The following is a 27,523-nucleotide window of genomic DNA, read 5'->3' as shown; positions in this document are numbered from 1 at the left end:
AGACCAACAACAGCATGCGGAGGTACAAGTTCGCGTCCCCCTGATCTGAATGTTCCTGGACCACCTTCATTCAAGAGGAAGCCTGGCCCGAGATGGGAAGGAGCAGGGAGCAAGGTGGGGTGGGGTGGGGAAGGAAGGAAGGGTGGGGCTACCGCTCCCCCACCACCCCCTTTCCACCAGGAATATCCCCTTCCTACTCTCAAGGCGCCCCCACTTGTTGCCATTGCAATCTCTTTCCCTCCAGCAGCCAGGGTGCTCCTATCCCTTCCTCATCATGCAAGCGCTCTCTCTCTCTGGAGGAGGCTGCTCGTTCACGGGCGGAGCCACGAAAAGATGGAGAGACAGAGGGAAAGAGGGAGGGCGGGGAGGGCGGTGTTCTCTCCCTGGGCTGAGCTCGTGGGCGCTGCCTGTCTTCTTACCTGACAAATCAGGCGGAGAGAAGAGGCAGCGAAAAGGAGAGAGAGAGAGTGAAGCTTTGCTCCCCCCACCCAACACACACACACACACACACACACACACACACCAGGCGCCTTGGAACTGGAGGGCAGGATCTCTGCCCCCCCCCCCCGGTCCTTTCCTTCCAACTCATTCCAGCTTTGCGGTACTGGGACCACCTGGGTACCACTAGACGCGGCTGGACTCTTCTTCTCTCCCTGTATCCTTCAGCAGCCATGTACTGATCAGAGCATCCTTCGGAACTCTCCTCTTTTTTGTCGCTCTCGCTCTTTCTGGTCCTCCCTTTACGCTTCAAATTCAACAGTTCTAGAGAAGTATCGAGGCAAGGAGCAAGAGGGTAAGCAACCTGGATGAAATTTCTATATCTTCGTTTTCCTATGGTGGTGAGGCGGTGGAGGGGGGTGGTACATGATGGAGGAGGACTTTTGATGATGTGATCCTATTGCACGCTTAGTAAATCGCACTGGACCCGACGAGGTTTACTTCTGCAAAGGCATGGGCAGAATGCTAAAAACTGATGTCATATGTAGGTTTTCAACTCGGAAATAAGTTCCCTTGTGTACTCAATGGGGAGCTTACTTCTCTGCAAATGTTCGGAAGCTTGTAGACTGCTATGCCTACGCTTGCAGCCTTTGCATGCTTACTTTGGAGTAAGCCCCGTTGAAATGAACAGGACTCACTTCTGAGTAAACATACATTAGATCATGCTACAAAATATATCTTGTGTACGCATATACACAGATACACACACACTCCCCAAACCCAGAAGCTTGGCTTTGTTGGAAAGGGAAAATTATAATTTCAATAATGAATATATTTAAGTGTCTGTCATTAGCTAAGCAAGAAAAACTCCTGTATTAGGAAAGGTGGGACAGGAAGGCAGCAATGGGAGCTGTCTTGTTGTGTTTCTGATGGACAAAAGAGAGCAGGTGTTTAGCACAGAAGCCTTCCTCTCTAAGCAATGACTGTTGAATTGCGTGGCTCTTTAGATGTTGTTGGACTCTATTTCTTGTCAGCACAAGTCAGCATTGTCCAAAGGACAGGGATGATGGGATATAGTTTAGCCACCCCGATTTAAAGAGATATGCATGTATAGGCATGGTGCTGGACCACAAATTCCCTTGTCCCTGACCACGTTGACTTGGGCTGATGGATGTTGGAGAACTACAGGTTGTCCTCCACCACACTTGATTTAACTCAAGGACCCTACCCTGTTCCACCATGAGATCAGAGCTATATAGGCACCCAGTTTAATTTGCCAGCTTTCTCGGGAATCCTAAGAGAGCCTAGCCATGTTTGTTGTGACATTCAGTCTTCGTATATATACAAGTACTCTCGCTTCAGAAAATGGTGAAGTGTGTGACTGTCCCCAGTTGTTGTTGCTTTTTTTGGGGGGGGGGGGGGTGGACCCAAAAATGTGGAAAGTGCTCAGTTGAGAAGGGGACTCATCCTAAAAGGAGAAACCAGGTCCAGAGCCTGCCTCTGATAGAACAGAAATGGAACAACATCCATTCTAGAAGAATTTGCTGCCTGCTAAATCTCCCATATGCAACCATCTCCTTTCTGTTTCCAAACCATTAAACATGGTGTCTACTGTCTTAGTACTCCTCCTCCCACAGACTAATGGTTTATCTTCCCTTGTGTAAGAGACTGTGTGTGTGTGTGTGTGTGTGTGTGAGAGAGAGAGAGAGAGAGAGAGAGAGAGAGAGAGAGAGAGAGAGAGAGAGAGAGAGAACGAGCAAGAACACACACCATGTGCCATTGTATGCAGGGATCTGCCTTCCTTTCATTACCAGGGAATTGGATGCCTTTATTGACAAGTCCGATGAAGTTTTGGCTCTTGTCCAGGGATTAGCTAAGATCGCAGTGGTTCTCAAGATTTGTTTACTACATCACCTAGACTATAAATATACAAATAGACTAGACTAACAGCACTGAGATTGTTGTTTACCCTATGATTAAGGGGGAAAGTCAAGTGTGTGTGTGTGTGTAAGAGAGAGAGAAATTGAAATCAAATTAAAGTGAAGAACTTGGCAGTGGTGTTTTTTAAACTATGCAGCTGTGAACAAAAGTGAATCAAGGTCAGCCAACATGTCACAGAGATGCACACCACTTCTATGCAAACTTATCCTGGTGCAATTCCATGATTGATTGGCATTTTCCTGAACACTTGCAATATGTGGGTGTTTTTAAAGAAAATCCTGTGCAGGGCTGGCATGTAAATGAACATGATCTCAGGGGCTAATGTTAGCATCTTCAGATAAAGACAGCTTAATGCTCCTCCCCCTCACCTCCCTCTTCTAGGTTTGCTGGATATAGTATATTTCCCAGGACTTGGTAATGAAGATTCACACTCCTATTTTTAAATAATTACTCATTTGTTCACGGTTTGGAAGGACTTGTTGCAGTTCTCAGCTGTGGCTATGGGGTTGCATTCTCTCTGATGTTTGAGTGTGGCAGAAAAAAAGGTCTAAATTGATTTAAAATCTGGTTTAAAAGGGCAAGTTGGCTGCAAGGTACTAACAGCTTTAAAAAGACAATTGGGTATTTTGTGTTCACTGATAGACCTTGTTCTCCCCCAGCAAGGTAACTCTCACTTATTTTTATACTAGCTTCCTGGGCAAATGGACCTCTCAAGGCAAAGGAGGCTGATCTGTTAGGGCAAATGGGACATTGCCTACCCAGACTCAGTCATGCCCTGAGTCAGCTTCTGCCTCCAGACTTCTTTCTTAAACCCAGTCCAGTAGGTGATCCTGACTGTCAGCTTCCTCCTCCTTCATCTCAGTTTTGTCATTCTAGTTACAGATGGGTAGCCGTGTTGGTCTGCCATAGTCAAAACAAAAAAAATTCCTTCCAGTAGCACCTTAAAGACCAACTAAGTTAGTTCTTGGTATGAGCTTTCGTGTGCATGCACACTTCTTCGTATCTGAAGAAGTGTGCATGCACACGAAAGCTCATACCAAGAACTAACTTAGTTGGTCTTTAAGGTGCTACTGGAAGGAATTTTTTTTGTTTTGTCATTCTAGGACGCTGATGTGGTTGGTCTATTTATTATATTTATACACTGCTTTCCATTCACATGTATCGCAAAGCGGCTTACAAACAGACAATAACAATAACATTATAGAACATCACAAGTACAATATAGATCATATAGAAGAATTAACCAATCATCAGTAAAACAATTACAAAACATCAGTAAAACAACTGCAATCTATAAAACACTATTAACAAAACTGCTAAAAAAATTAAGCTAAACAGCACAAAGACAACAAAAATCATATTAGTCTTATTTGTTCTTATTTTCTTATCATGTATTTTGCGTCTTTCATCTTGTATTTGTATGTCGTGAACTGCCCAGGGATCTACAGATGGGGTGGTGGTGGTGTATAAATTTAATTAATAATAATAGTAATATTATAATAATAATAATAATAATAATAATAATAATAATAATAATAATACAGTGATACCTCGGGTTACAGACGCTTCAGGTTGCATATGCTTCAGGTTACAGATTCCGCTAACCCAGAAATAGTACCTCGGGTTAAGAACTTTGCTTCAGGATGAGAACAGAAATCGGGCTCCTGCGGCACAGTGGCAGCAGGAGGCCCCATTAGCTAAAGTGGTGCTTCAGGTTAAGAACAGTTTCAGGTTAAGAATGGACATCTGGAACGAATTAAGTACGTAACCAGAAGTACCACTGTAATAATATAGGATTTGCAAAGTGCTACAGCATTCATAATCGATAAAACCATTCTAACAACATTAACAAGGTAGCAATTAAATAATAAACTAAGTACTGCTGAATTCATACACAGGCTCTCCCCATCTCCTTGACTCATCATCTTCCACTCAATTCAGTTCATTAAAAGACACATCCACACGATGCTCGTGGTGGCATCTTCTTTCTGAAGGCTCTAGGACTGGAGGGTAGGGCAAGGCAGGTGGGAAAAGCCACCCCCTGACGGCCAGCACAAAGTCAGAACCAGAATCAGTTGATTCCACCTGTGATTGGTTTTGGCTCCATTTACTGTCAGCCTGTCTGCCTCTCGCCCAGCCACCACCGCCTGAAGGTGATTCTCAAATCAGATCATTGCACCGTTTTAAAGATAAAGCATGACTCATTGTGACAACAACACACAACTATACATTTCACTCCAAACCAGCAATATTTATCAGCAACATTAAAATGACAGTCTAAAAACCAAAGACCAGCAACATCATTTGACTAAAAGTGGATGTCCTCAGACAGGTCTTTTTTAAAACAACAACAACAACATTAAAATCAGTTAACAGATAAGCCAAACACACTTTTCACGGGAAGGCATTCCATGGTGATAGGCCCATCACTGAGCAGGTAAATTTACCACTGAGCTTCAACCCTTCCTGTATTGGGTTCAACGGCCATGATCCTGTTTCCCTTATTGTGCCTTGATTAGCTCCATATCTTTTTATCTTCATGGATTCAACTTGCACTGTATGAACAGGTGGGCACCAAATGCTGAAAACTCTCTCTCTCTCTCTCTCTCTCTCTCTCTCTCTCTCTCTCTGCCTTCATTTAATTTGTTTTCTTTGTCTTTCTTTCCAGGGCTGGATATTGACATTCTTTAGCCATGGATGTATTCATGAAAGGATTTAACAGAGCCAAGGAAGGAGTTGTGGCGGCAGCAGAGAAGACCAAGCAGGGCATGGCGGAAGCAGCAGGGAAAACGAGAGAAGGAGTTCTCTATGTAGGTAGGTGTGCAACAAGATCTAAACAGAGACAGTCATTTTTTTTCTTCTTTCACTGCTTTACATTGTGATGTTTAGAAACTGGGTGCCCACAACCATTTTATTATACATATTGCCATACATTATTATTACCACTATTAGTATTATTATCAGTAGTAGTAGTATTATACCCTTCCCATCTGTCTGGGTTGCCCCAGCCACTCTGGGTGGCTTCCAACACATATAGAAACATAATAAAACGTCTTCTGAAAGTTGTATCCTTAGCTTTATCTCCTTGACATCTGAACAAGAATACAAGATAAAAAGTGGGGTTGTATGTGATCGTGTGTGCACACACGATCTGCTTAGAGAGGGGTGGGGAAAATCTGGCCCTCCAGATGTTTCTGAACTGCAACTCCCATAATCTCTGCCCATTGGCCATACTTGCAGGGGTTGATGGGATTTGTAGTTCAGCAACATCTGGAGGGCCCATTGCTCCCACTCCTGGTTTAGATATTCCTGTTGAAATATAAAGCTGTATGCAAGTTTTGAGGACAACAACAATCGTAGAATCATAGAATCATAGAGTTGGAATAGACCACAAGGGCCATCGAGTCCAACCCCCTGCCAAGCAGGAAACACCATCAGAGCACTCCTGACATATGGTTGTCAAGCCTCTGCTTAAAGACCTCCAAATATAAGTTTACATTGCTGCTGCTGCTGCTGCTGTTGTTCATTAATAGATAACATTATTATTGTTCTTTTATTTTATTTATGTACTGCTTAATGCCAAAGTAGGCTTCTATACTTGATGTGTGTGGTAAGATTCTCCTTGCCACTTGGCATGTCATCTAACAAGATGACCAAGGTTCTCCAGAAAGGAGAACTTATGGGTGTTAGGATTGTCTGCACTGTCTCAAAGACCGATGGTAATGGAGGGAGATAGGAGGGGAAGAGCTATCCAGGCATAAGCTGTGAATATTTGTGTAAAACAGGGATGGGAGTTGGAGTGCAAACAGCATCTGGAGGACACAGACCCCCATCCCTGAGGTAAAGCTACTACAAGTTTGAAAGAAAGTTGAGCGTCGGGCACTGAAGATATAAGTATATTCAGCAAGAATGAGAGTTGTTGTGTTCATCTGCAGATGCAAACAAACCAAGGGTGTATTTACACTACACAGTTATTGGATTCACACCATCATAGCTTCTCCCAAAGAATCCTGGGAATTTAGCTCGGCTGAGGTCATTTTTTGCCTGATAGAGACACCCAGCTTGCTTCAAAAAGCAGCAATTCCTAGGGTTCCTTTGGAGGACAGAATTAACGTTAAACCAAATTTAGAGGTGAAGGGACGCGGGTGGCGCTGTGGGTAAAACCTCAGTGCCTAGGACTTGCTGATCGTAAGGTCGGCGGTTTGAATCCCTGCGGCGGGGTGAGCTCCCGTCATTCGGTCCCAGCTCCTGCCCACCTAGCAGTTCGAAAGCACCCCTAAGTGCAAGTAGATAAATAGGTACCGCTTTATAGCGGGAAGGTAAACGGCGTTTCCGTGTGCGGCACTGGTGCTGGCTCAGCAGTGCAGCTTCGTCACGCTGGCCATGTGACCCAGAAGTGTCTTCGGACGGCGACGGCTCCCGGCCTCTTGAGTGAGATGAGTGCACAACCCTAGAGTCGGTCACGACTGGCCCGTACAGGCAGGGGTACCTTTACCTTTACCTAAATTTAGAGGCACAGCTTAAGGCACTTCTGGGTGACCTGTTCAATGAGCATACATCCTGATTTGTTTGTGAGAAGGTTGGGTGACATCCCATAATAGTGTGTGTTATTGCACACTGTCCAGTGTATTTTTCCATCACTTTCCATGCTGCAAAAAGTCGAATCTTTTGGGAAATCGTAGGGTCTAACCTCCTGCAATGCAGGAATATGCAACTGTCCCTTACAGGGATTGAACCTGCAACTTTGGCATTATCAGCACTATTGGGCAACTTGAATTTGCCGGTATGTGATTGAATCCCACCTAAAAACAGCGAGAAGTCTGAAAGTGCCCTTAAGTTTATGCCCAAACATTATTATTAGTCGCTTCATACAACCTTTTCAGAATTGGTGGCTTTCATGGAGCAACACTGCAGGTGACTAAAGCAGCCAAGCAACAGCAGGAGCCTGGAAACGGTTCCTTTTTCTGCGAAATGGCTGTGTTTCACAGCAATGAAACTGGCAGCTGTTGCTACTGAGCCCCAGCCATTTTTCACCCCTGCAGGCATGACTATTACACACATGCTCCTCTGGAGAAGGTGTCTGCATTCATTGTCATGGACACTTAGCAGATAATGACTCATAAACTCACTACTATATGCTTATCCAGATCCCTTACACCGTTATGTAGTACTTCATGTGAATTTGGTTGCAGTGGTGCTAGATAAAGTGCTTCCTACTTAAAAAAAAAAAAAAATGTTTAGGAAAAATTGTGGGTTTTTTGCTAATACTAAAATACAGAACAGCAAACCACCTACACTGCCTGGCCTCCCTGAGCATCCCATATCTTACAAGTGGGGAACCTGCAGGGAGAAAATGAGGACTAAGAAGGGGGAAGGGACGTGGGTGGCGCTGTGGGTTAAACCACAGAGCCTAGGACTTGCCAATCAGAAGGTCAGCAGTTTGAATCCCCGCAACGGGGTGAGCTCCCGTTGCTTGGTCCCTGCTCCTGCCAACCTAGCAGTTCGAAAGCACAAAGTGCAAGTAGATAAATAGGTACCATTTCATCGGGAAGGTAAATGGCGTTTCCGTGCGCTGCTCTGGTTCACCAGAAGCGGCTTAGTCATCCTGGCCACATGACCTGGAAGCTGTACACCGGCTCCCTTGGCCAATAAAGCAAGATGAGCACCGCAACCCTAGAGTCGGCCACGACTGGACCTAATGGTCAGGGGTCCCTTTATCTTTAAGAAGGGGGAAAGGTGACAACTTAGGAACAGGTTCCCCAATTTCTGCCTCTCCTGCACCTGAGCGACCTGGTGTTCTTACTCATCGATAGTGGCAGCACCACACTTGTTTCAATGCCCTAGTTTGAACATGTGGGTGATTCATAAAGTCGAAAGAGACAGACCTAAGCCTTGCCTTCTAAGCATTAAATTCTGAGTACTGTGAAAAGTAAGAGTCAGCAAAATCCCCCAAGTAAAGTATTGCAGTTCAGTGCCCAGGTTGGAGATATTGATTAAAGAGGGACCATCATTCAGTGGTAGAGCCCGTTTTTTGAATGCAGAAGACAACAGAGAATTCTGTTCATCACTACTAGGGTAGTGATACTGCTGGAAATGCTAGATCAGGGATCGTTCAGTTTGCAATGGGTTAATTCTTTAATCAGGAAGTCAACTAACCATGCTGGGGAGGGAAGAGATGTTGCTTAGCAACCTGTCAGAGTTTCATGATGTTTGATTAAGTAGCACATGCTCTGATTGGCTGTGTAGTTCTGAGGAAGTTTTTTTCCTGTATGTTTGGTCAAATGTCTCCTTGCTATGTATAAGGTCTGAAGGAAGAAAGACAAAACACCTGCTTATTTCTCCATCTGCATTACTGAATTGACTTTGCTAACAGATTCAACTACCAGTCCAGTTCACTTCTGAATCATCACAAATGGTGTTGGCCTCCAAAAACAACTCAGTAGCTAGGTTCTGTTCCTGTTCTTCATTCTCCGCCCCCTCCCCCAGGAGTACTCATTTTAAATTGTGTATCTTGCCTTTCCTAAAATTTCTTCCTTCATGAAGAAAGTACATATGGTGGTGTACATATGCTTCTCCCAGGCAGTCACACATCCAGGCCCTGGCCAGACCCAGACTTGCTTAGTATTCGTCTTCAGACCATAACTATACAGTGGTACCTCAGGTTAAGAACTTAATTCATTCTGGAGGTCCGTTCTTAATCTGAAACTGTTCTTAACCTGAGGTAACACTTTAGCTAATGGGCCTCCCGCTGCCGCCGCACCGCCTACGCACGATTTCTGTTCTCATCCTGAAGCAAAGTTCTTAACCCAAGGTACTATTTCTGGGTTAGCGGAGTCTGTAACCTGAAGCGTCTGTAACCTTCAGGTACCATTGTATATGAAAAGTAAAGATGGAGAATTGGCAGCACCTGCCCCCTGCCTCTAGGTATAGGGAAGCTTGATCCCATTCAACCATTTCTCCTCCTAGACCACATCTCTTGCTTAGAGCTCATTGACGCTGGTCAACAGAACACAGCAGAAGGCACTCAGAAGCAACTCGGCCACTCTCTGCATTGCTGCACCCTGGCTTCCTTCATTTTCTGGATCGTGCTCTCTTGGGATGCAAGAGCACGGCAGAACTGGATGCATATCAGATTCCTCCTTGATAATACAGTTTAGGAACGATCTAGATTGGGTTGTGATCAGTGCAGGGCCTGTTGATTCCCCCCTCCCCCCCCAAAAAACAAAACCTATGTGTGATTGCATGATTCATAGCTAGCGTGAAGCAGCTTTTCCACAGAAGATTTGGTTGAGAACATGCATTTTCTCTGAGTTTTATTATGCCATCTCCCCCAACCTCCCCTCGCCATCTGGTGTGCAAGCGGCTGAAAAGAACTGGAATGCTTCATAATTGATTTGCCTTGAGGGGAAGTGCTTGGTCCTCCCTACTACCAAGGAGGAGTTTGTGGTTCAGGGCCATCCTGGAGCGTCCCTCCAGTCGCCAGTTAAAGAGCAATGCATGCTTTCACTGTAAAAACAAAATGAGCTACATGGGTGTTTCTCCCACAGATTATTACAATAGTATATTGTCTTTTTTTGTCTAGGTAAAATCTGTTTTCTTTCTTTGAATAAGCAGCATTCCAGCTTTTTACTCAAGAGATTATTGATTTAAATAGATGATAGCAAATCAAACCAATGGAATTTGAGTGTAGCTCTCCCCACCCCAGCAAATAAAACACTTGTTAATTTATTTCGCAGCTATCCCAGACCCTCTAAACAGGAGCTTGTTCTCCTCCTCCTACAAAGTTCTCACTCGTATCTTCCAGCATATCACAGGTTAAAATAGGAATGAGCCTCTGATGACTCTCCAATTCTTGTCCTGAGAATCGTTGCACAAGCCTAACCCCCTCCATCATTGCTGCCCCCCATCCTTAAAGGTAAAGGGTAAAGGGACCCCTGACCGTTAGGTCCAGTCATGGCCGACTCTGGGGTTGCAGCGCTCATCTCGCTTTATTGGCCAAGGGAGCCGGCGTACAGCTTCTGGGTCATGTGGCCAGCATGACTAAGCCGCTTCTGGTCAACCAGAGCTGTGCACGGAAATGCCATTTACCTTCCTGCCGGAGCGGTACCTATTTATCTACTTGCACTTTGACGTGCTTTCAAACTGCAAGGTTGGCAGGAGCAGGGACCGAGCAATGGGAGGTCGCCCTGTCGCAGGGATTCGAACCGCCGACCGCAAGTCCTAGGCTCTGTAGTTTAACCCGCAGCACCACCCGCGTCCTAGCCCCCCATCCTTACGAATGTGTAATAGAAGCTGGTTAGATGGGCAGCTGGATCATCCACTGTTGATGGGCCAGCATCTTCTACCACACCAGAGAAGGTGAGTTTAGGTGATGGTAGAGCAGGTCATGCAGCATGCAGCTCTGTCCTCCAACACTTCACTGTCACTCCTTGCCACTTGTAACTGCTATCTAAGGCAGCTGCTTCTCTGCCTAATGGCAGGGCCAGCCAAGCCATTGCTTTGCTTTGCAATAGCCTGCCCTCCACTAGTTTAAAAGCCAAGAGGGTAACAGGCCCAAATAATCTACTTGAAAAGCTAAGCTTCCATAGACTCCTTAGCCATTTCAACCTACCTCAGCAGCTGTAGCATGTAAAACAACGCCTTGGTGTTCATGTACATTCGTTTACATTGGGATTGGGGAACATTTATTTGGCCTGAGGGCCACATTCTTTTTCAGCCAATCTTCTGAGGGCCGCATACTATTGGTAGGCAGGGCCAGGGGCAAAAATTAGCAGAACCACAAGCGCGCACGCACACACCCTGGTGTCTTCGAAAAACCATATCAACCCCTTTTTTCCTCACAAGAAGGCAGCAGGCATTGGGGGCATCATTACCTCACTTGATTTCGTGTCACAATTCCCCCTCCACCCCAAAAAATGCTTTTTTGGGGTCGCGAACTTGTGTGGTGCCCCAAAATGCGTATTTTAGGGCACAGTGCCTGAATAATGCACTGTTTTCATGGGGCAATCGCAACACGAAATCATGCAAGATCATGGCGCCCAAAATGCCAAGGTTCTCTCTCTCTCTCAGGGGGGAAAAAAGGAAGATGGCTTCCAGGAAGGTGGCATCCCAATTTTTGCCTTCAGGGTGTTGGAGGGTATGCAAATACAGATTTTACCTTTGTACAGTGAGCTAGTTTTTGGACACACACTCACACCTCTCTACCCTCCATCCAGACAAGGAAGAAGCACGATCAGAATTCAAGGACATGTTCCAGCCAAAAAACACTCAAGGTGTGGAGCAGGACCAGTGAAAGGGGAATAGTTACAAGGGTCAAGCTACATTTCACCCCCAGGCCTGGGGTTCCCCACCCCTGATTTACATGGATATATGTGCAAAAGACAAGGGTGCACCCATTCTTCCTTCAGAGATGTAACTTCACTTAAGAGTCTCTGAGAGGGCAGTTGAACCCTGGAGAATGACAATGCTAGCAATTTCTCCAAATACAAGAAGGTTTTAACAAATGGCATTCCCTTTTTACTAGAAACTTTCGGAATTGTAGCTGTGAGAGGAATAGGGGGCCTCCTAACAACTCTCAACACCTTTATCAAACTACAGCTCCCAGAATTATTTGGCAGAAGCCATGACTGTTTGAAGTGGTATTATAGTGCTTTAAATGTATGGTGTGAATATGGCCAGAGATTCAATAACTATGGTGGTACTGCTACTCAGTCTAGATGTTTTGAAATTAATGGACCTTAGCCATGTTCATTAATTTCAATTGGTCTACTCTTTATTGCCTACAATGTTTTTAGAAAAGAGAAGGGAAATTTCTGTGTTTTTTCCCCTTCCTGGGTACCATAGCTATAGCACTTATCATTTTGTTGGCTCTTTCATATAGATAAGCTTGGAAGTTTTGTTGGAACCAGTGCAGCAGAGTGTAGAGCAGATCATTTAACCACATGGCATAATTTTTAAACATGTTAATCATCCAACTGACTTCAAAGTACCCAGCAGGGTCTTGTTTTTATTTATTTCATTAATTTTCTTAACATTCATTAATAGTCACTTTTTGGTAATTGATGTTTTCCCATTAATTATAATTTTAATTTATTCCAATTCATTGCAAGCCATTTAATAGAAAGACGGAAGGGATTAGTAGTGACAAAGGTTGCAATTCTATATTTGCGCTTACCTGGGATTAAGTCCTATCGACTACAGTGGGGCTTACATATGAATAGACAGGTATATGATTGCAGAAGTAGAGCTTGATGATGTACACATGGTCATGTCATTATACAAAAATCAGGAATGATTCACACAACGACTTTGTGGGGGTTCTTGTGTCTGAGGGAGGAACGTGTTGATGTTGTTCTGAGTAGACTTTGTAGTCCCACCTTTGCAGGTGCCCATCTTAAGGGTCTTGTTTTTAATCCTTGATATTTATATTGGGTTTTAGGGCCTATTTTTGAAGGTGGTTTTATTTTATTTGCGCTGAGCTTTTGAAGTGGGTGTTCCAGATTGGCGCTTTCTTCATATGCATGTGTTTTGAAACCTCGCAACAGTTGTGGGTCCTGCATTGCGGGGGAAGAGGGGTATTGAACGAGATGACCCTTTGGGTCCTTTCCAACTCTACAACCTATGTTTCTATAGGAGCAGCGCAACTGTGGGGAGTCACACTCCAAGGTGAATATATGAAACTGCACAAAAGAAAATAACAGCATCTCCAACTAGGGTATCCAATGTGGTACCCTCCTGATGTTTTTGTACTCTACCTACTCTATCGTCCCGCACTAGCATAGTCAATGGTCAGGGATGATGGGATCTGTAGTCCAGCAACATCAGGGTTTCATGACCTGTGTCCCACACAGGCTTGCCAGCTGGTCCTGCTGGTCTCTCAGCCTGAAACCATGAGACCTTCTGTACTGTATTGTTACAGAAGTTGGGTGCCACCCACACTTTCTGCCAAGCGCTGGCAAGATGCCAGTGAGTTCCCAGCTCTCACCCAGGGTTTGGAGAATTGAAGACACAGCAAATACTGTTGTAGCTTTAAGAATGAGGTTTTATTCACATATTTACCCCTTCAAGAGAGGCTTGTTCCCCACAGCAGTGCAGCACTGGAGTGCAAGCCAGCCTGCCAAGATCTATCTCCCCCTTTGTTCTCCTTCCCAGCACACCTTGCTCTAAAGGCTCTCCTATAGATCCCAAGATTCCTCCTATATGGACCATCAACACCTTTTGTGATATTAATGCCTTCATCCCAGGTGAGGCCTTGACTTAGCTTATACTTTTCCACTGGCCTCCAATCTTCCCCTCAGTACCCCCAAATAATCAAAATCCTACCATTTATTAATTTCTAGGGTTTAAGGCAGTCCCCCTCCTCAATCTGTAACAATATACCTAGGATCATCTTACAATTCTATGACCATCTCTGAACAAATATCCCTTAGTAACCAGGAGGGAAATATGGAAATCAAAAACCGGATTATTTAATAAAGGCACGGCTGCTCTGCCTTTGTCACGTGAGATGACCTCATGCTTGCTATGGAACCGTAAGGTAGCCTGCTTAGTAAAGATGCCAGACTGTCTGTAGGAGATCAACCCCCTGCTTGCAAATTGGGGAAATGGCCAACCATCAGAGCAAAGGACAAAGAAATCCCTTTATTTCTTCTTCGACTGATTTGTAAGAGAGAGGAAAATATGTCAGGCAAATCAGTGGGAGTGTGTGGGAAAGAAAGAATGAGTGCTCATATTCTTTGGATGGGGCTGAGATCATCATCCTGGGGCAGATATTGGGGTCCCAATGTCTCGCCAGGTCCCAGTGCTGTTACCCACCTGCCCTCCCCTTGTTTTATTTTTCCAGGCCCAGAACTTGGACTACCACCAGATGGCTGGGTCTAGGCAGTCATTCAATTCCCTGCAAACCTCCTTACCTAGATTTTCTCTGGCACATGTTGTAAACAAAATGGGCCCTTTTCCCCTTATGGGGTATCCAAGAGCCCATATAGAGTCCTTACGTAGGTTCCCTATTGGTAGGAGAAAATAAGAGAGGCCAACCAGAGAATATTGAGAAGCAAAGCAGCTAGTAAGCCTGATCTTTATTGATCTGTTGCAACAGGGTGCTCCCCTCACATGCAGGAAAGGAGGAGGAACCCAGAACAAAGACATTTTAAATTGCCCTGCCCTGGAGCTCAAGACCACCCCTCCATACATCATACCTACATCACAGAAGGGGTATAGCTCAAGACCACCACCCCCAGATACATCATACCTACATCACAGAAAGGATGGTCTACAGCAGAAATCTGAGTGCGTTGTTTATCTCGTCTGACAGGTTACCTATTAATGCTCACTTGATTGGATACCCTGGGAAGCCTGGCCAGTCTTTTGTAATGATAAATACTTAGTTCCTGAGCCAGGTCACAGGCTCACCCCATATAGACACAGACAGACATACCCTTAAGACAGGATTTGTGAAGTAAAAGACAATGGGGAGGCTTTTCCATTTTCCTTTGACCTTGCACAGAAAACATTTGGTCAGTCTGGGAATAATAAATAGTTTCAGGTCGGTCTTCCTGTGCTGATCTATGTACATGCTTGGTTGGTACATTTATGAACATTTAACATATATCTAAGACCTTAAAATTCTTATCACAGTGGGAAATTGAAAGGCAGACTAGACCCAGCTGCAGACTGCTGTCTAGAGAGCAGAGCCACCACGAGGATAGCAGTGTGCCCCCAAACAACCCCCTGTTTGGAAGGGTTATTAGAAAGCAGCCCTCCATTTGAAGGAGACCTCTGTTTGAAAGGCTGTCTGGTCCAAATCTGGGTTAAAGATTTAGAACCTTGAGCAGGAGCCTGGAAGCTGCCGATCAGCAGCTAGCACCTGAATAGCAGATGGTGTCAGTGTGAGAGGTGCTGCGATCCAGTTTAAATAACAGCAATCGCTGCTAAATTTGCATCTATATAAATTTAGCTTATGCAAATGATGTGCTGGCCTGTGTCCTCTTTCTTTTCTTCTTTGTGATGCCACTCTAGCCCACTTCAGCCAGGTAAGCCCACCTTGGCCCACTGACTCAAGAAGTTCCCTGTCACTTTGCCTCAGGATGCCTTGACTTTGTAGGTAGCAAAAATATTTTGTTTATTTATGATGTTTCTAGACCACCTTGCCTCCAAGGAGAACAAGGTGACAGACATGGTTCTCTTCTGTGCTTCATACTCAGGACAACCCTGCGAGGTACGCCAAGGTCAGAAACATCAGCCAGTAATTTGAACCCTCGGGTCCCCGGTTCAGTGCAGCAACCTGACGACTGTACCAAATGCTACATTGTTCTTCTTGCTGTTCACTATTTCTCTTAAGTTACATAACTTACGTTCATTTCATTGCAAAGGACACATCTAAACAAATCATAAGGGACGCAGGTGGCGCTGTGGGTTAAACCTAGGGCTTTCCGATCAGAAGGTCGGCGGTTCGAATCCCCGCGACGGGCTGAGCTCCCGTTGTTCGGTCCCTGCTCCTGCCAACCTAGCAGTTTGAAAGCACGTCAAAGTGCAAGTAGATAAATAGGTACCGCTCTGGCGGGAAGGTAAACGGCGTTTCCGTGCGCTACTCTGGTTCGCCAGAAGTGGCTTAGTCATGCTGGCCACATGACCCGGAAGCTGTACGCCGGCTCCCTCGACCAATAAAGCAAGATGAGCGCCGCAACCCCAGAGTCGGTAACGACTGGACCTAATGGTCAGGGGTCCCTTTACCTTTTTAAACAAGTCATTAACTACATAACATTTGCAGATTTAAAACCAACAACAATATGATTGAATACTGATCGCATTCGCTTGACTGATATCCATTCCTGAACACGGATGAACACACCACCTGCAGCAATTACTACTTCCTTACTCACTTTTATTGGAATTTCCATAACATCCCTCATCATAAACCAGGAATTATGGATTGTTTTCTCACAGTGTGAAGCGGGGGTAACGAAGTGGTTGTGATTTGCTTGTCCACAGCAAGCCATCGTTTATGGCCTACCATGATGTGCAAACATAGCCAATGTCTGCCCCTTCAGCCCAGCTGTAGTAAAATATTATATGGATGCCTTTTAGAAAACAATTTGTCAGATTCTTTTACCCATACACTACTATGTTCTCACTTGAAAGGTATAGAAATGATACATGGCATACCTCTGCCAGTCTTATGGATTGCAAAAGATTGCTCTGCCAGGATTTCGTACCTGGAACAGTAACTGCATCCCTCATGGCTGATTCACATATTGCTTTTTCCCTACATTTTGTAGATACTGGAATCATTTTGATGTTTTCATTCTTGGCACCATGGTGTCTGCAGAAAGTGGTAAACACATGACCCTATCCTGCAGTCACTACATATATTAGACAGAGAAGGAAGGACCATAGAATCATAGAATTGTAGAGGTGGAAAGGACCCTGAGGATCATCTCGTCCAACCCCCTCCAATGCAGGAATATGCCGCTGTCCCTTGCGGGGATCGAACCTGCAACCGTGCCATTAACAGCACACCACTCTAACCAACTGAACTATCCAGGCTAGCAGGTGACAGGTGTGTTTCACATACAGAAAATCCCAGTTTCAATCCCTGGCATCTCTGGTTGAAACAATCAGACAGATGATAAGAAAGAGATTTGGAGTTTGAGATTTGGAGAGCTGCTGCCAATCAGAGTAGACTAGACTGGGCTGAATGGGCTCAATGGTCGGATCTGGTATAAGGCAGCTTTGTATGTTAATGGTGTTGTATAGACCTTCCCCTCCCGCCTGCCAAGGTAGAGTGAGCAGCGGTGTAGCATGGGTTGTCAGCACCCGGGGCAAGGCAAGTAATTTGCGCCCCCTAACCCATGGATTTGCGCCCCCTAACCTGTGGATTTGCGCCCCCTAACCCGTGGATTTGCCCTAACCCCAGAGGTTGTGCCCGGTGCGGCAGGCCCCCCCTGCACCCACCACGCTACTCCACTGAGAGTGAGTCTTGAATCTGCAAAACAGAAGTTATCCTCTTTGTGCAAAATGACAGCTCAGGGCATGAAATACCATGTTCCTTTCTCTCTTGCTAGCCCACACTCTCCCAGTCTTTTCCAGATCACAGAACTGCAAACAGCCCTACTTTACGGCACTATAAGCAGACTTCAGGTATTGATAGCATCCTGAGTATGAAATTGAGTTCTAAGGATGCTTCCAGACAGGTGTTGTGGGGGCAGTGGAGCTCATGCATACAGGTTTTTCACAGCATGTGCATGGTGTTGTTGGCATCAAAATGCCAGCTTCCATTCCCTCCTTCCCCAATTTAACCCAATTACCCTTTCTGTTGCAAATCAAGTCAGTTGAAAACAACAACCACGATCCTGTTGCCAACCTCTTTCTGACATCTGAAAGACCTACTTGCAATCTTAAGCCCCCTGCATCTGAAAGCAACCTAACATTATATTATCATTACAGTTGCATGAAACTGTTATATCTGGCCATCAGCCATTCCTTTTCTAGGAAGATTGCTTGTTTAATGGCAAAGTTGTGAGTGGTTGTTGTTTTCTCAATGGGAGCTGAATGCTTGATACATATACAGTGGACGCTCGGGTTGCGAACGTGATCCATGCGGGAACCCAAAGTGTTCGCAACCTGCGTCTGCACGTCTGCGCACGCACGGGTTGCGATTCGGTGCTTCTGCGCATGTGCAAAGCAGGATTTAGAACTTCTGCGCATGCAAAGCACAATTTAGCGCTTCTGTGCATGGAAGTAACCCATTCCGGTACTTCCGGGTTTTGGCAGTCTGCAACCTGAAAAAATGCAACCTGAAGCAGCTGTAACCCGAAGTATGACTGTATAGCGATTTCTCTTGAGTGTTGGCCATCAGAGCTTTGAGAGGGTGATCTCCAAAGCAAACAGTAAGGGGAGAAGCTAATGCAAGGTGTGTGTGAAGTACTCTCTTTCCTCCAAAGGATGGCGTAAGCTGAAACTTCTCACCACTTGGGGCAGGGCACAGCACATATGCACATATCCTGTTTAGTGATTGGCCACCAGTTACTATGGTTGTTGTTCATTGGTTTGTTAATGTCAGCGTGGAGTGCAGGCCACACCCTTCTGGTCTGAGTGAGAACCAAAGAAAACCGTTTTCCAGTTTTGTTGAAATTGGTTTTGAGGGACTTGCTTTGTTTACATGCAAACAGAAGAAGCAGTCTCTGTGGGTGGATTGTGGGGGGTTGCCGTTGGGCTTTGGGGGAGCGGCAGTGCAGTCCAATAAATTTTGACTTAGAAGTCAGTCTCATTGAGTCAAATAGGACTTGCTCCCAAGTAAATGTGGATACAAACCACCATGCATCCACCTAGCTAAGTCAGTAGAGTATGAGACTCTTAAATCTCAGGGTCGTGGATCCGAGCCCCACATTAGGCAAAAAGATTCCTGCTTCGCAGGGGGTTGGACTAAATGACCCTCATGGTCCCTTCCAACTCTATGATTCTATTATCTTTGGCTCAACAAATACAGAAAACTATTACAAGTTTTCACAAGAAAACTGGCTCTGTAAAAAAAGTTGCCCTCCGAGCTTGCTATTCCTTGGGGAAGTGGGGTGCATATAAAAAACTGTGATTCTCTGCCTGCATGTTTACTAAAAACTGTTTTACTGAGCCCCGCTGCTTATTAATTCTTCTCCTTTTTAATATATATTTTAAAAAACAGGTTCGAAGACCAGGGACGGAGTTGTTCATGGGGTTACAACAGGTAAGCCCATCACTGCATCTCTGTTTCTAAATCCATGCTAAACCTCCCACCTATCCCTTCAAGAGACCTTTATTTCTGAGTAGGCTCTGATTCATGGAGGCAAGTAGGTGTGGGATAAAATCAAGCATGCTGGAAAGCACACAACTCAGTCTTGCTGGGGAACAAATGTGCCCACAGCTATAACTTTAGCACAGGCAGAGAAGCTTTTCTCTGTCAATGGCTGCATTTCCCCTGGAACAATTTCCCTGGCCTATTGGGATGAGGAAGAAATTCAATTCAGTTCATATTTAAAGGCGAGCCCACCTAACGGGCGCTTTCCAAAACAATACATGAACTGAAACACAACAATTCACACTTCTCTGCATTTTGCAATGCTCAGTAATGTATATTAAAAATGCACATGCTAGGATAAAGCGTATCTAAAAATGCACATTTTAGTGAAAATAAGATGCAAAGAATGTAGAGAAAAATTGCTTTGCAAAATTGTGTACATTAGGCAAAGTTGCATATGCGTTTCTTAGGAGAAATTTGCACTAAAATGCTGATGAATTTTCAGGTGGACATAAAAAAGAAATCCTGCATTCTTCCCTGCCCACCCACCCCCCTTTAGTGCCCAGCTCCATGCATGGGGAAACGTTAAGCGGGCTAGTAGCTGATCTTGTGTACTCTTCCTTCTCCTGCCCCGCAAAGCATAAAGTCCCGGGACAATGATAGGAGGACTGCAAATCTTTGCCATCCAGAGAAGGCTAAAATATAACATGCATAACATATTTGCTCATGTATCCCCCCCCCCCAAAGCAGTTATTTAAAAGAAATAGGGTTGTATTCAATGGAGCACTAAGCAAAATGCTCCTTCACTGCAAGGATTTCTCCTTCTGCAAAGGAACGTTTTCTTCCTTTTTCTGCCCCCCACGAACCCACTAAGTCTAACATAAATCCCAAACCTGTTTGGAAAAGTGATGAAGAGCAAACCTGGAAAAATGAGAAACCAAGAGAAACCCAAAATTTATGGGCTCTCCTATCCCCAGAGGTTCCACATGCAAAGTTACATGCTCTGTCACTGATTCTGCAACCCAAGGAAAGGTAGGGTTGTGTTCAGGCCAGCAGGTCTCGACTAGCAGCTGCCACAGCGTGTGGTGCTGGGGGAAAGTCCAACACACCATGAAGTCTTGTGGAGAAACCTTCCTGAAGGGAGACTCATGCAGAGCCAACTTGCTTTCATACGATGTCGAGAGCTGCAAAACCGAAACCTGAGGGGATTTGCCTTTTGCCTTTTCCACAGTGGCAGAGAAAACTAAAGAGGGAGTGTCAAATGTGGGAGGAGCTGTAGTGACTGGCGTCACAGCCGTGGCACATAAGACAGTGGAAGGTGCCGGAAATATTGCCGCTGCCACTGGCTTTGTCAAGAAGGACCAGTTGGCCAAACAGGTTAGTTTACCTACTATAAATCTGAGAGTGATGGATTTAATGCTGATATTTTTCTGTGGTATTTTTATGCCTTTTAAATGCAGAAGCAGGGGAACCTGTGGCCTTCCAGATGTCATTGGGCTACCGATCCCATAATACTTGACCACTGACAACACTGACTGGGGTTGATGGGATTTGGAGTCCACAGCCCTGTTTTAAGATGGTCTACAACTTAAGCTCTCCCCCCCCCCCATCCCATTTTTCTTTGCTACCTGTTTTTGTTGTTATGTCCAGGTAACTGCTGGACATATGGTGGGATACCACTCTATTATGTGTTGCCCTGCCCCTCACTTCAAAGAACTGTGTTAAGCATTACCTCACCCCACAATATACTCTAAGTCAGCACAATGCGCAGCGCTATGATAGCCAACCACATGTTTGTTTAATATTTCACGCTTTTATATCTCACCCTTAAAGCAGATCAAGGCAACACACACGCCTTCTCTGTCCCTCTGCCCTAGTTTTATCTTCACATTGGTCTCTGTGAGACCAATATAGCGACTGGCTAACCCACACTCGGAGGTGAGTGTCGTTTCTGAGTGTGGATTTAAAACAAAGTGTCCCCAGTCTTAGACCCCATAAGCACTATACATTGGTTGTTGTTGGCATCTGTCTGTCTTGAGAGACAATGGAGTGTGCCTCTGGGGCCAAAGTCAAACTGCTGGGGAATCACAGAGCCTGCTGTGGCTGCAAAGACCGATAACTCGTGATGGCAGCCTCTCGCATTGTTTTTGCTGAGTTAACAGCACCAAAGTGGCCACCCCAGGGGTGCAAGCCGTGGCAGTGTGTATGGAGGTCCTGGACTGCCCAGACCACAAGATGCTTTTCTCAGCCTTGCTGATGTGGTTCAAAGGAAAGCAGAGCAATACTTTTGACAGCAGCTTGGCAGAGAGAGGCGTGCAAGGCGCTTTCCAACGGTCTTAGCGTCTTTACTCTGGATTTGTGTAGGGTTTACTGCTGGCCGCGTCCTGCCTTAAATAGGGCAGGCCACGCCCCCAGAGCCAGCCAATTGGCTGGCCAGGGTGTGACACGGCCGGGAATCTCCCAATCGCACAAGGCTGGGCTCCAGCCACCGCGCACATGGTGGGGCCATGAAGCCCACAACCCCACTTCCTCTGTAGGGCGGAAGTGGCTTTCTTCTCCTGAAGATGACCCACGAGGCATTTAAAGCAGGACTGTACCACTGTAAACAACCATGGCTTTTGCCAAACAATCCTAGTTGTTAAGGGTGCTGAAAGTAGTTAGGAGACTCCCTGTTCCTCTCACAGAGCCACAGGGCTCAGACTTCACTGGGAAGAGAGATGGATTGTTAAGCTGCTCTGAGAATGTTAAACTCCATTTTCAGTTTCTTGTCTTCTATAAAAGCCTTGTTGTAAGTAACTTCTCTCCAGAGATATTGTAGTGGCCTTTTTTTTGCAATTCTTCTCCACTTTATTATTATTATTGATAAAAGAAACTGTGTTTTACTGTGCATTTGGTTTAAGCTTTTTTCTAATGCCATTTTCCAACATTTACAATGAACAAACTATAAACCACAAGGGAACCTGGTGGATCGTGGTTAAGAAGAAAGCCTCTCTCTGTATTTTTTATTACTTGTGCATCTTTCACACAAGTAATACTTGAAATTATGTTGGAATCAGGAAGGTCGTTTTTATTCATTCTATCTGCATGGCTCTCAGAAAAAATACTTGTGTTGGTATAGCAAAGAAATAGGAAGACAACAGTGTGTGTTTGTGAATTGCTCCCTCATTTTGGCCTCACTCTTGTGGTCAACCCTCACTGGAGCTCTCTCCTGTAGGGTGGGCTCCCCCAATTAAAAGGAAAAGGGAACATTTAAAAAAATTCCCTCTACTTAGAAAACGTGGATTTCTCCCTGACTTTCCAGTATGTCTTCAGCAAAGAAGTTTGCATGACTATTGATCAAAATTAGCCCTTTTGAGGCAGGTTTTGGGACAGCTAAATTAATTGTGCTACTATATCATTTTTTGGCTCTTCTGATCTGATCTTATCCTGGCTATTTTGTTGTTGTTGTTGTTTTTGGCTGTGATTTATTGTATTTAGATTCTGCTATTGAGAGCCATTCTGAAGGTTGTTGGGTTTAAGCCAAATCCTTAAACAAGCTGACGTGCTAATAAAGAAAATTGGGCTGAAAATTGTGTTTACCTTACAATATGAAGATACTGAACAGCAACATTCCAAACTATTGGCAACTTGGAAATCAGAGTTCTTTTCAACATCTAACAGCTGCATCCCACAAGTTGGTGGGTGGATTGTTTCTGGAGGTTGTTGCTGGAAAGAGTGCAAAGTTCTGTCATAAAAGTATGGCAAACTACTGAGTTCTCCAGAGATCTTCATCGAGCAAGATATTAACATAAAGTGTGAAATGTGCAAGCAGAAGAAAAAAATAAAAAAATGCAAAGAAATAGGTTAATACAGTAGCCATGAGGGCACTTTGTAGACACAAACAATGTTTGAGAGAGAGAGCTGTAGTCTGGGAAGTTCCCACTCAGGGCTTGCTCCTGTTCTGAAATGGCAAGATGGCTTCAAATCATTATTGTCTCTTATTCCTCCCACCCCCTCATCAGCAATATGAGAATTGTAATACTGCTCAGCCTTGCGGGGGTGTCTGAATAATTATGTGCTTAGATACAATATATCTGTATATTATCTCCAACATCTACCGTATTTTTCGTCCTATAGAGCACACCGGCCCATAGGACGCACCTCGTTTTTTGGGGGGGAAATGAATTAAAAAAAAATATTCCCCCCCAGCCGCGGCTGCAGCCCCAAGCCTTGCGGACACCTGCCCGAAGCACGGGGCGCCCTCCGGAGGGCGCCCCGTGCTTCGGGCTGCAGGCTGCTGCCCGCAAGCCTTGTGAGCCCACGGGAACTCCCGCCGGGCTTGCAAGGCTTGCGGATAGCTTCCTGAAGCCTGGAGAGCTAGAGGCATCGGTGCGCACCGACCCCTCTCACTCTCCAGGCTTCAGCGAAAGCCTGCATTCGCTTCATAGGACGCACACACATTTCCCCTTCATTTTTGGAGGGGGAAAAGTGCGTCCTATGGGGTGAAAAATACAGTATGTGTAGACAAGTACAAACTGGGGAGTCAGGAAAGGTAGAGAAGGTATGTTGCTTTAGTCCCATCACTGATAAAATCAATCTTAAATGCAACTGATTCCCCCTCGAAACATTGATTCATTATCATTTAAAGCACAACTTATTTAAGGATTATACCAATCTTCCATTAAATACTTGTGCAACCCACATCGGGATGAATTCATGAGGTGAGTCAACAATGCAAGATAAATGCATCTGCCTCTAACAGCTTTTGCACTCACATGTCACAATAGCTTAATTATTTGGTCGTTTGCTAGATCCCAGTGGACAGTATTTTCATTGTCCAGAGCTCTCGAGGTATAATTTTAAAAGAGATTAGATCAGCTTCTAATATATACACAGAACGTCTGCCTTAGGGGAAAGAGGTGAAGGGAGTTTAAAAAGCACGAGAAGGATTTATTACAGAGTTAGAGAAGGATTATTTCCAGACTTTGAGAAGATTTTGTTCGTCTCCCACACCCCACTCCAAACAGCTTTAAAAGGGCAGTCCCTGGAAAGGTGATTCAGCTGTGAGACACTTGTCCTGACATTCAATAGATGGAAGTAGAAGGATGATGATGATGATGATGATTGCCACACCCAGTAATACTTCAAAGTGCTAGGTTTACAATTGTGGAGGCTCAAGTGTGTTCTTCAGCTTGATCAGTGGTTGTATACCTGAAGTAGCGTCTCCACCCCCATCGTTCAGCCCGGACACTGAGATCCAGCACCGAGGGCCTTCTGACGGTTCCCACATTGCGAGAAGTGAGGTTACAGGGAACCAGTCAGAGGGCCTTCTCAGTAGTGGCGCCCGCCCTGTGGAACACCCTCCCTTCAGATGTGAAGGAAATAAGCAGCTATCTTCTCTTTAAAAGACATCTGAAGGCAGCCCTGTTTGGGGAAGTTTTTAATATTTAATGCTGTATAGTTTTTAACACTTGATTGGAAGCCGCCCAGAGTGGCGGGGGAAACTCAGCCAGATGGGTGGGGTATAAATAAATTAATTATTATTATTATTATTATTATTATTATTATTATTATTATTATTATTATTATTCTCTCAGAGTCTGTTTAGTCCCCAGGCATAGCTGCTGGCACATTAGGCTGCAAGAGGATCCTGGGTCCTTTCATGCGATATTCCTGTTTCCACAGAAGGCTGGCAAAGAAAAATAAGTCCTACCTAGAATAAGCCCCATCCTAGAAGCAGGAACAGCCTTTCAGTGTTGTATTATCCGCAGGTGGGGAAGTGGATATGACCGACAGTCCGGATTCCACCCTCGCCAGGCCTGACAGGTAGGCAGGGTGACTCACCTGGCAGACACTTGGCATCATTCTGTCTGGTGACCTGTCTTCCTTTGCCCATTGCAATCCAGCATTTCTCAACCACCAGTGCTTTCAAACTCAGCGCCTTTGCAAGTGTCTATGGGGAAATAACTGGGGGATACCAATTAATCCTGAAGTCCCATATGTGGATGGAAACCACAAAAGAAAAAGGAAAACGGCTGCCTGGATTCAAGAAGCGCGGGGCTTGACTCACTCTCTAGAGATTCCCACCAAAGGACTGTGACCCTGCATCTAGATAATCTGCTCATGCACCCTTTCACTCCGCGTGCTTTGATAGAGGTTGGCTTCTGCTGGAGAAAGGAAGAACCTGCTTCCTGATTCAGAACCACAGCGGGCTCAGCCCTCAAGCTATTAGCATTTTCAAAATGGCGGCCCACAAGCTGAACCATGGAGAAGCAGAGAGGTCATATCTACTTCAAAGTGGATGGCTCCCCCCACCAATCTCCCCACCAAAGAATCCTGGTAACTGTAGTTTAGCCCTTATTGGGTTGCAACTCCCATCATGTTTAACAAACTACAGCTCCCAGGATACTTTGGGGCAAACTATGTGCTTTGTATGTTTGGTGCGGATGTGACCAGAGTACAGTAACCCTAAAGAGCTGGGCTGCACATAAACCAAGGCCTGGATAGACACCCTTTCTTTAAGCTGTGTACAGCATGTTATTCAGTAAATTAGCATATATTTTTAGGGCATGTTGTGTGAAGAGCATTCACAGGATTGAATGCATATTTAGCACTTTTTCTTTCCACCTCCTACACAAGCTATGAGACGAGCTTTCTGAGTTGCTGGAGTTCTCTGCAAAGATGGGGGGGGGGTGCTTAATTTTTCAGGCTCTTGACTTGCTCTCTGAGATTGAGTGAGAACTGATGGTGAACTGCAGAGAGAACTCTAAACGAGGGGAGGATGACCTACACTGCAGTAAAGACCACGAGAGTCGGATCAGGGGAGAGGGCAGCAGGGAAGTCAAAAGAATAGTGCCCTCTCGTTTTCAGATCACACACTACTTGGGAAAACTATTATGTGTTTATTTATTTTTTAAAAAAATATATGCAGCACATGATCCGTAAAACAGTTGTCCTTTTTTTGCAATTTGATATCTAGTATATTAAGATTGAGAAGTTTTCCACAGCTATGTTCTGTAGGTTCTCGCTTCGACATTTCCCAGTCTGTTTCCATGGGGAATTGTGTGCTTTGTGTTACAAGAGGACCTGTCAACACACACCTTGCAGGGTCCACATGTTTGTAGCTTGTATTTTCATTTCACTGGGGCTCTTTGAGGCTTAAAGTCATTGGGAGGTGGCAAGAGCAGCCTGGCAACGATATTCTGGAGTCTCTTCGGAGAGTGTTTTATTTCCTGCACAGAAGAATAGTTGACGTAACTGTGTTGTCCATGGCTGACTTCCAATTTTCCATGTTCAGACCATTAGCAATTGCTGCGTTTCAGTATCTAGTTTGCTATCATCTCTCCCTACTCCTTCAGACTCCAAACATAATTCAGACAAGGACAGGCGAATTGTATTAAGCTGTTTCGGGTCGCCTTAAGCTTTCCAGTTTCTTAAACACTGTGGCAGACATGTCTTTAGGTGTAGGTCTTGGAAATATCTTTTCAAAATGTCTCTCATCTCTGGGTTGTCTCTTTTCTTCCTTCCTCTTTTCTTTGATCTTGGCTATTGTTTTGTTAAATTGTTGGGCTGGATCCATCATAGAAATGCCATTCGCCATGAAACAAAGCCCATGAAGTAGACTCAGGAGAATGGGATTACCAAAACAAGGCAAAGTCAGGAAGTCAATTTTCATAATGTGTCATTTTGGAAGTATTTTTATCTTGGTGTAAAATGCCATTAAAATGTGCATCTTATTGTACAATTAGCTAGGTTGCTCAGGAACTGGTGAGTGTGTTTAAAATTCATGTAAAAAGTATTATTCATGTCCAACTATAAGCTACTTACTGTTAGTAATGTTAAATATATATGGGTAGAGCAGTGACAGGGAACTTGTGACCCACTTATATATTGTTGGACTACACCTCCTATCATTCCTGGCCATTGATCATGCACGCTGTGGCTGATGGGAAGAGGAGTCCAACAAAATCTGGAGGACCATAGATAAGTGGCCAAGTGTGTCTTTCTAATAGTCACTCCTGAGGGTCAAGTTACACTTAAGGGGTCATCTTTCAAAGGCTAAGTGTTGCATGCGGAGTAATTTTTGTTGGAATCAAAGCTCCCCTTCCCTATATGATTTGATCCTGATGTGGTCCTGCACACTATGCATTTAATGTAATGTGTAGTTTGACCCTGAGTCAGAGCTGATTCAATGCAGTTAACAAGAAAAGGGAAAAGAAAAATCAAGAATCACCAAATCTTCCTCTTTTTTAGTTTCCACAGAGAATAGAAGACACTGATTTATAGGAATCTAAGGTCACTTTCTGTGGAAATGTGCTGTGCTGTGTTTTCCCGTATTTTCCACAATGATTTCACACAGACATCATGTTCAAATGATGAGGTTTTAATTTTATT

The 27,523-nt window shown here is 44.8% G+C and overlaps 1 protein-coding gene across 1 annotated transcript in view; it reads left to right on the top strand.

Moving 5' to 3' along the window:
• Window positions 1-361: 361 nt before the first annotated feature.
• The window catches only part of SNCA (synuclein alpha), a 44,912-nt gene continuing 17,750 nt past the window's right edge, over window positions 362-27,523 (top strand). The window contains exons 1-4 of the mRNA XM_028744775.2: window positions 362-793; window positions 5,048-5,193; window positions 19,058-19,099; window positions 20,382-20,527. Coding sequence (XP_028600608.1) covers window positions 5,073-5,193; window positions 19,058-19,099; window positions 20,382-20,527 — 309 coding nt within the window. The 5' untranslated portion in view covers window positions 362-793; window positions 5,048-5,072. The remainder of the gene's footprint in view (window positions 794-5,047; window positions 5,194-19,057; window positions 19,100-20,381; window positions 20,528-27,523) is intronic.

This window comes from Podarcis muralis, chromosome 9, assembly GCF_964188315.1.
Source record: "Podarcis muralis chromosome 9, rPodMur119.hap1.1, whole genome shotgun sequence".
Taxonomy (NCBI): Eukaryota; Metazoa; Chordata; class Lepidosauria; order Squamata; family Lacertidae; genus Podarcis; species Podarcis muralis.
This window is presented reverse-complemented; position numbering and strand designations above follow the sequence as displayed.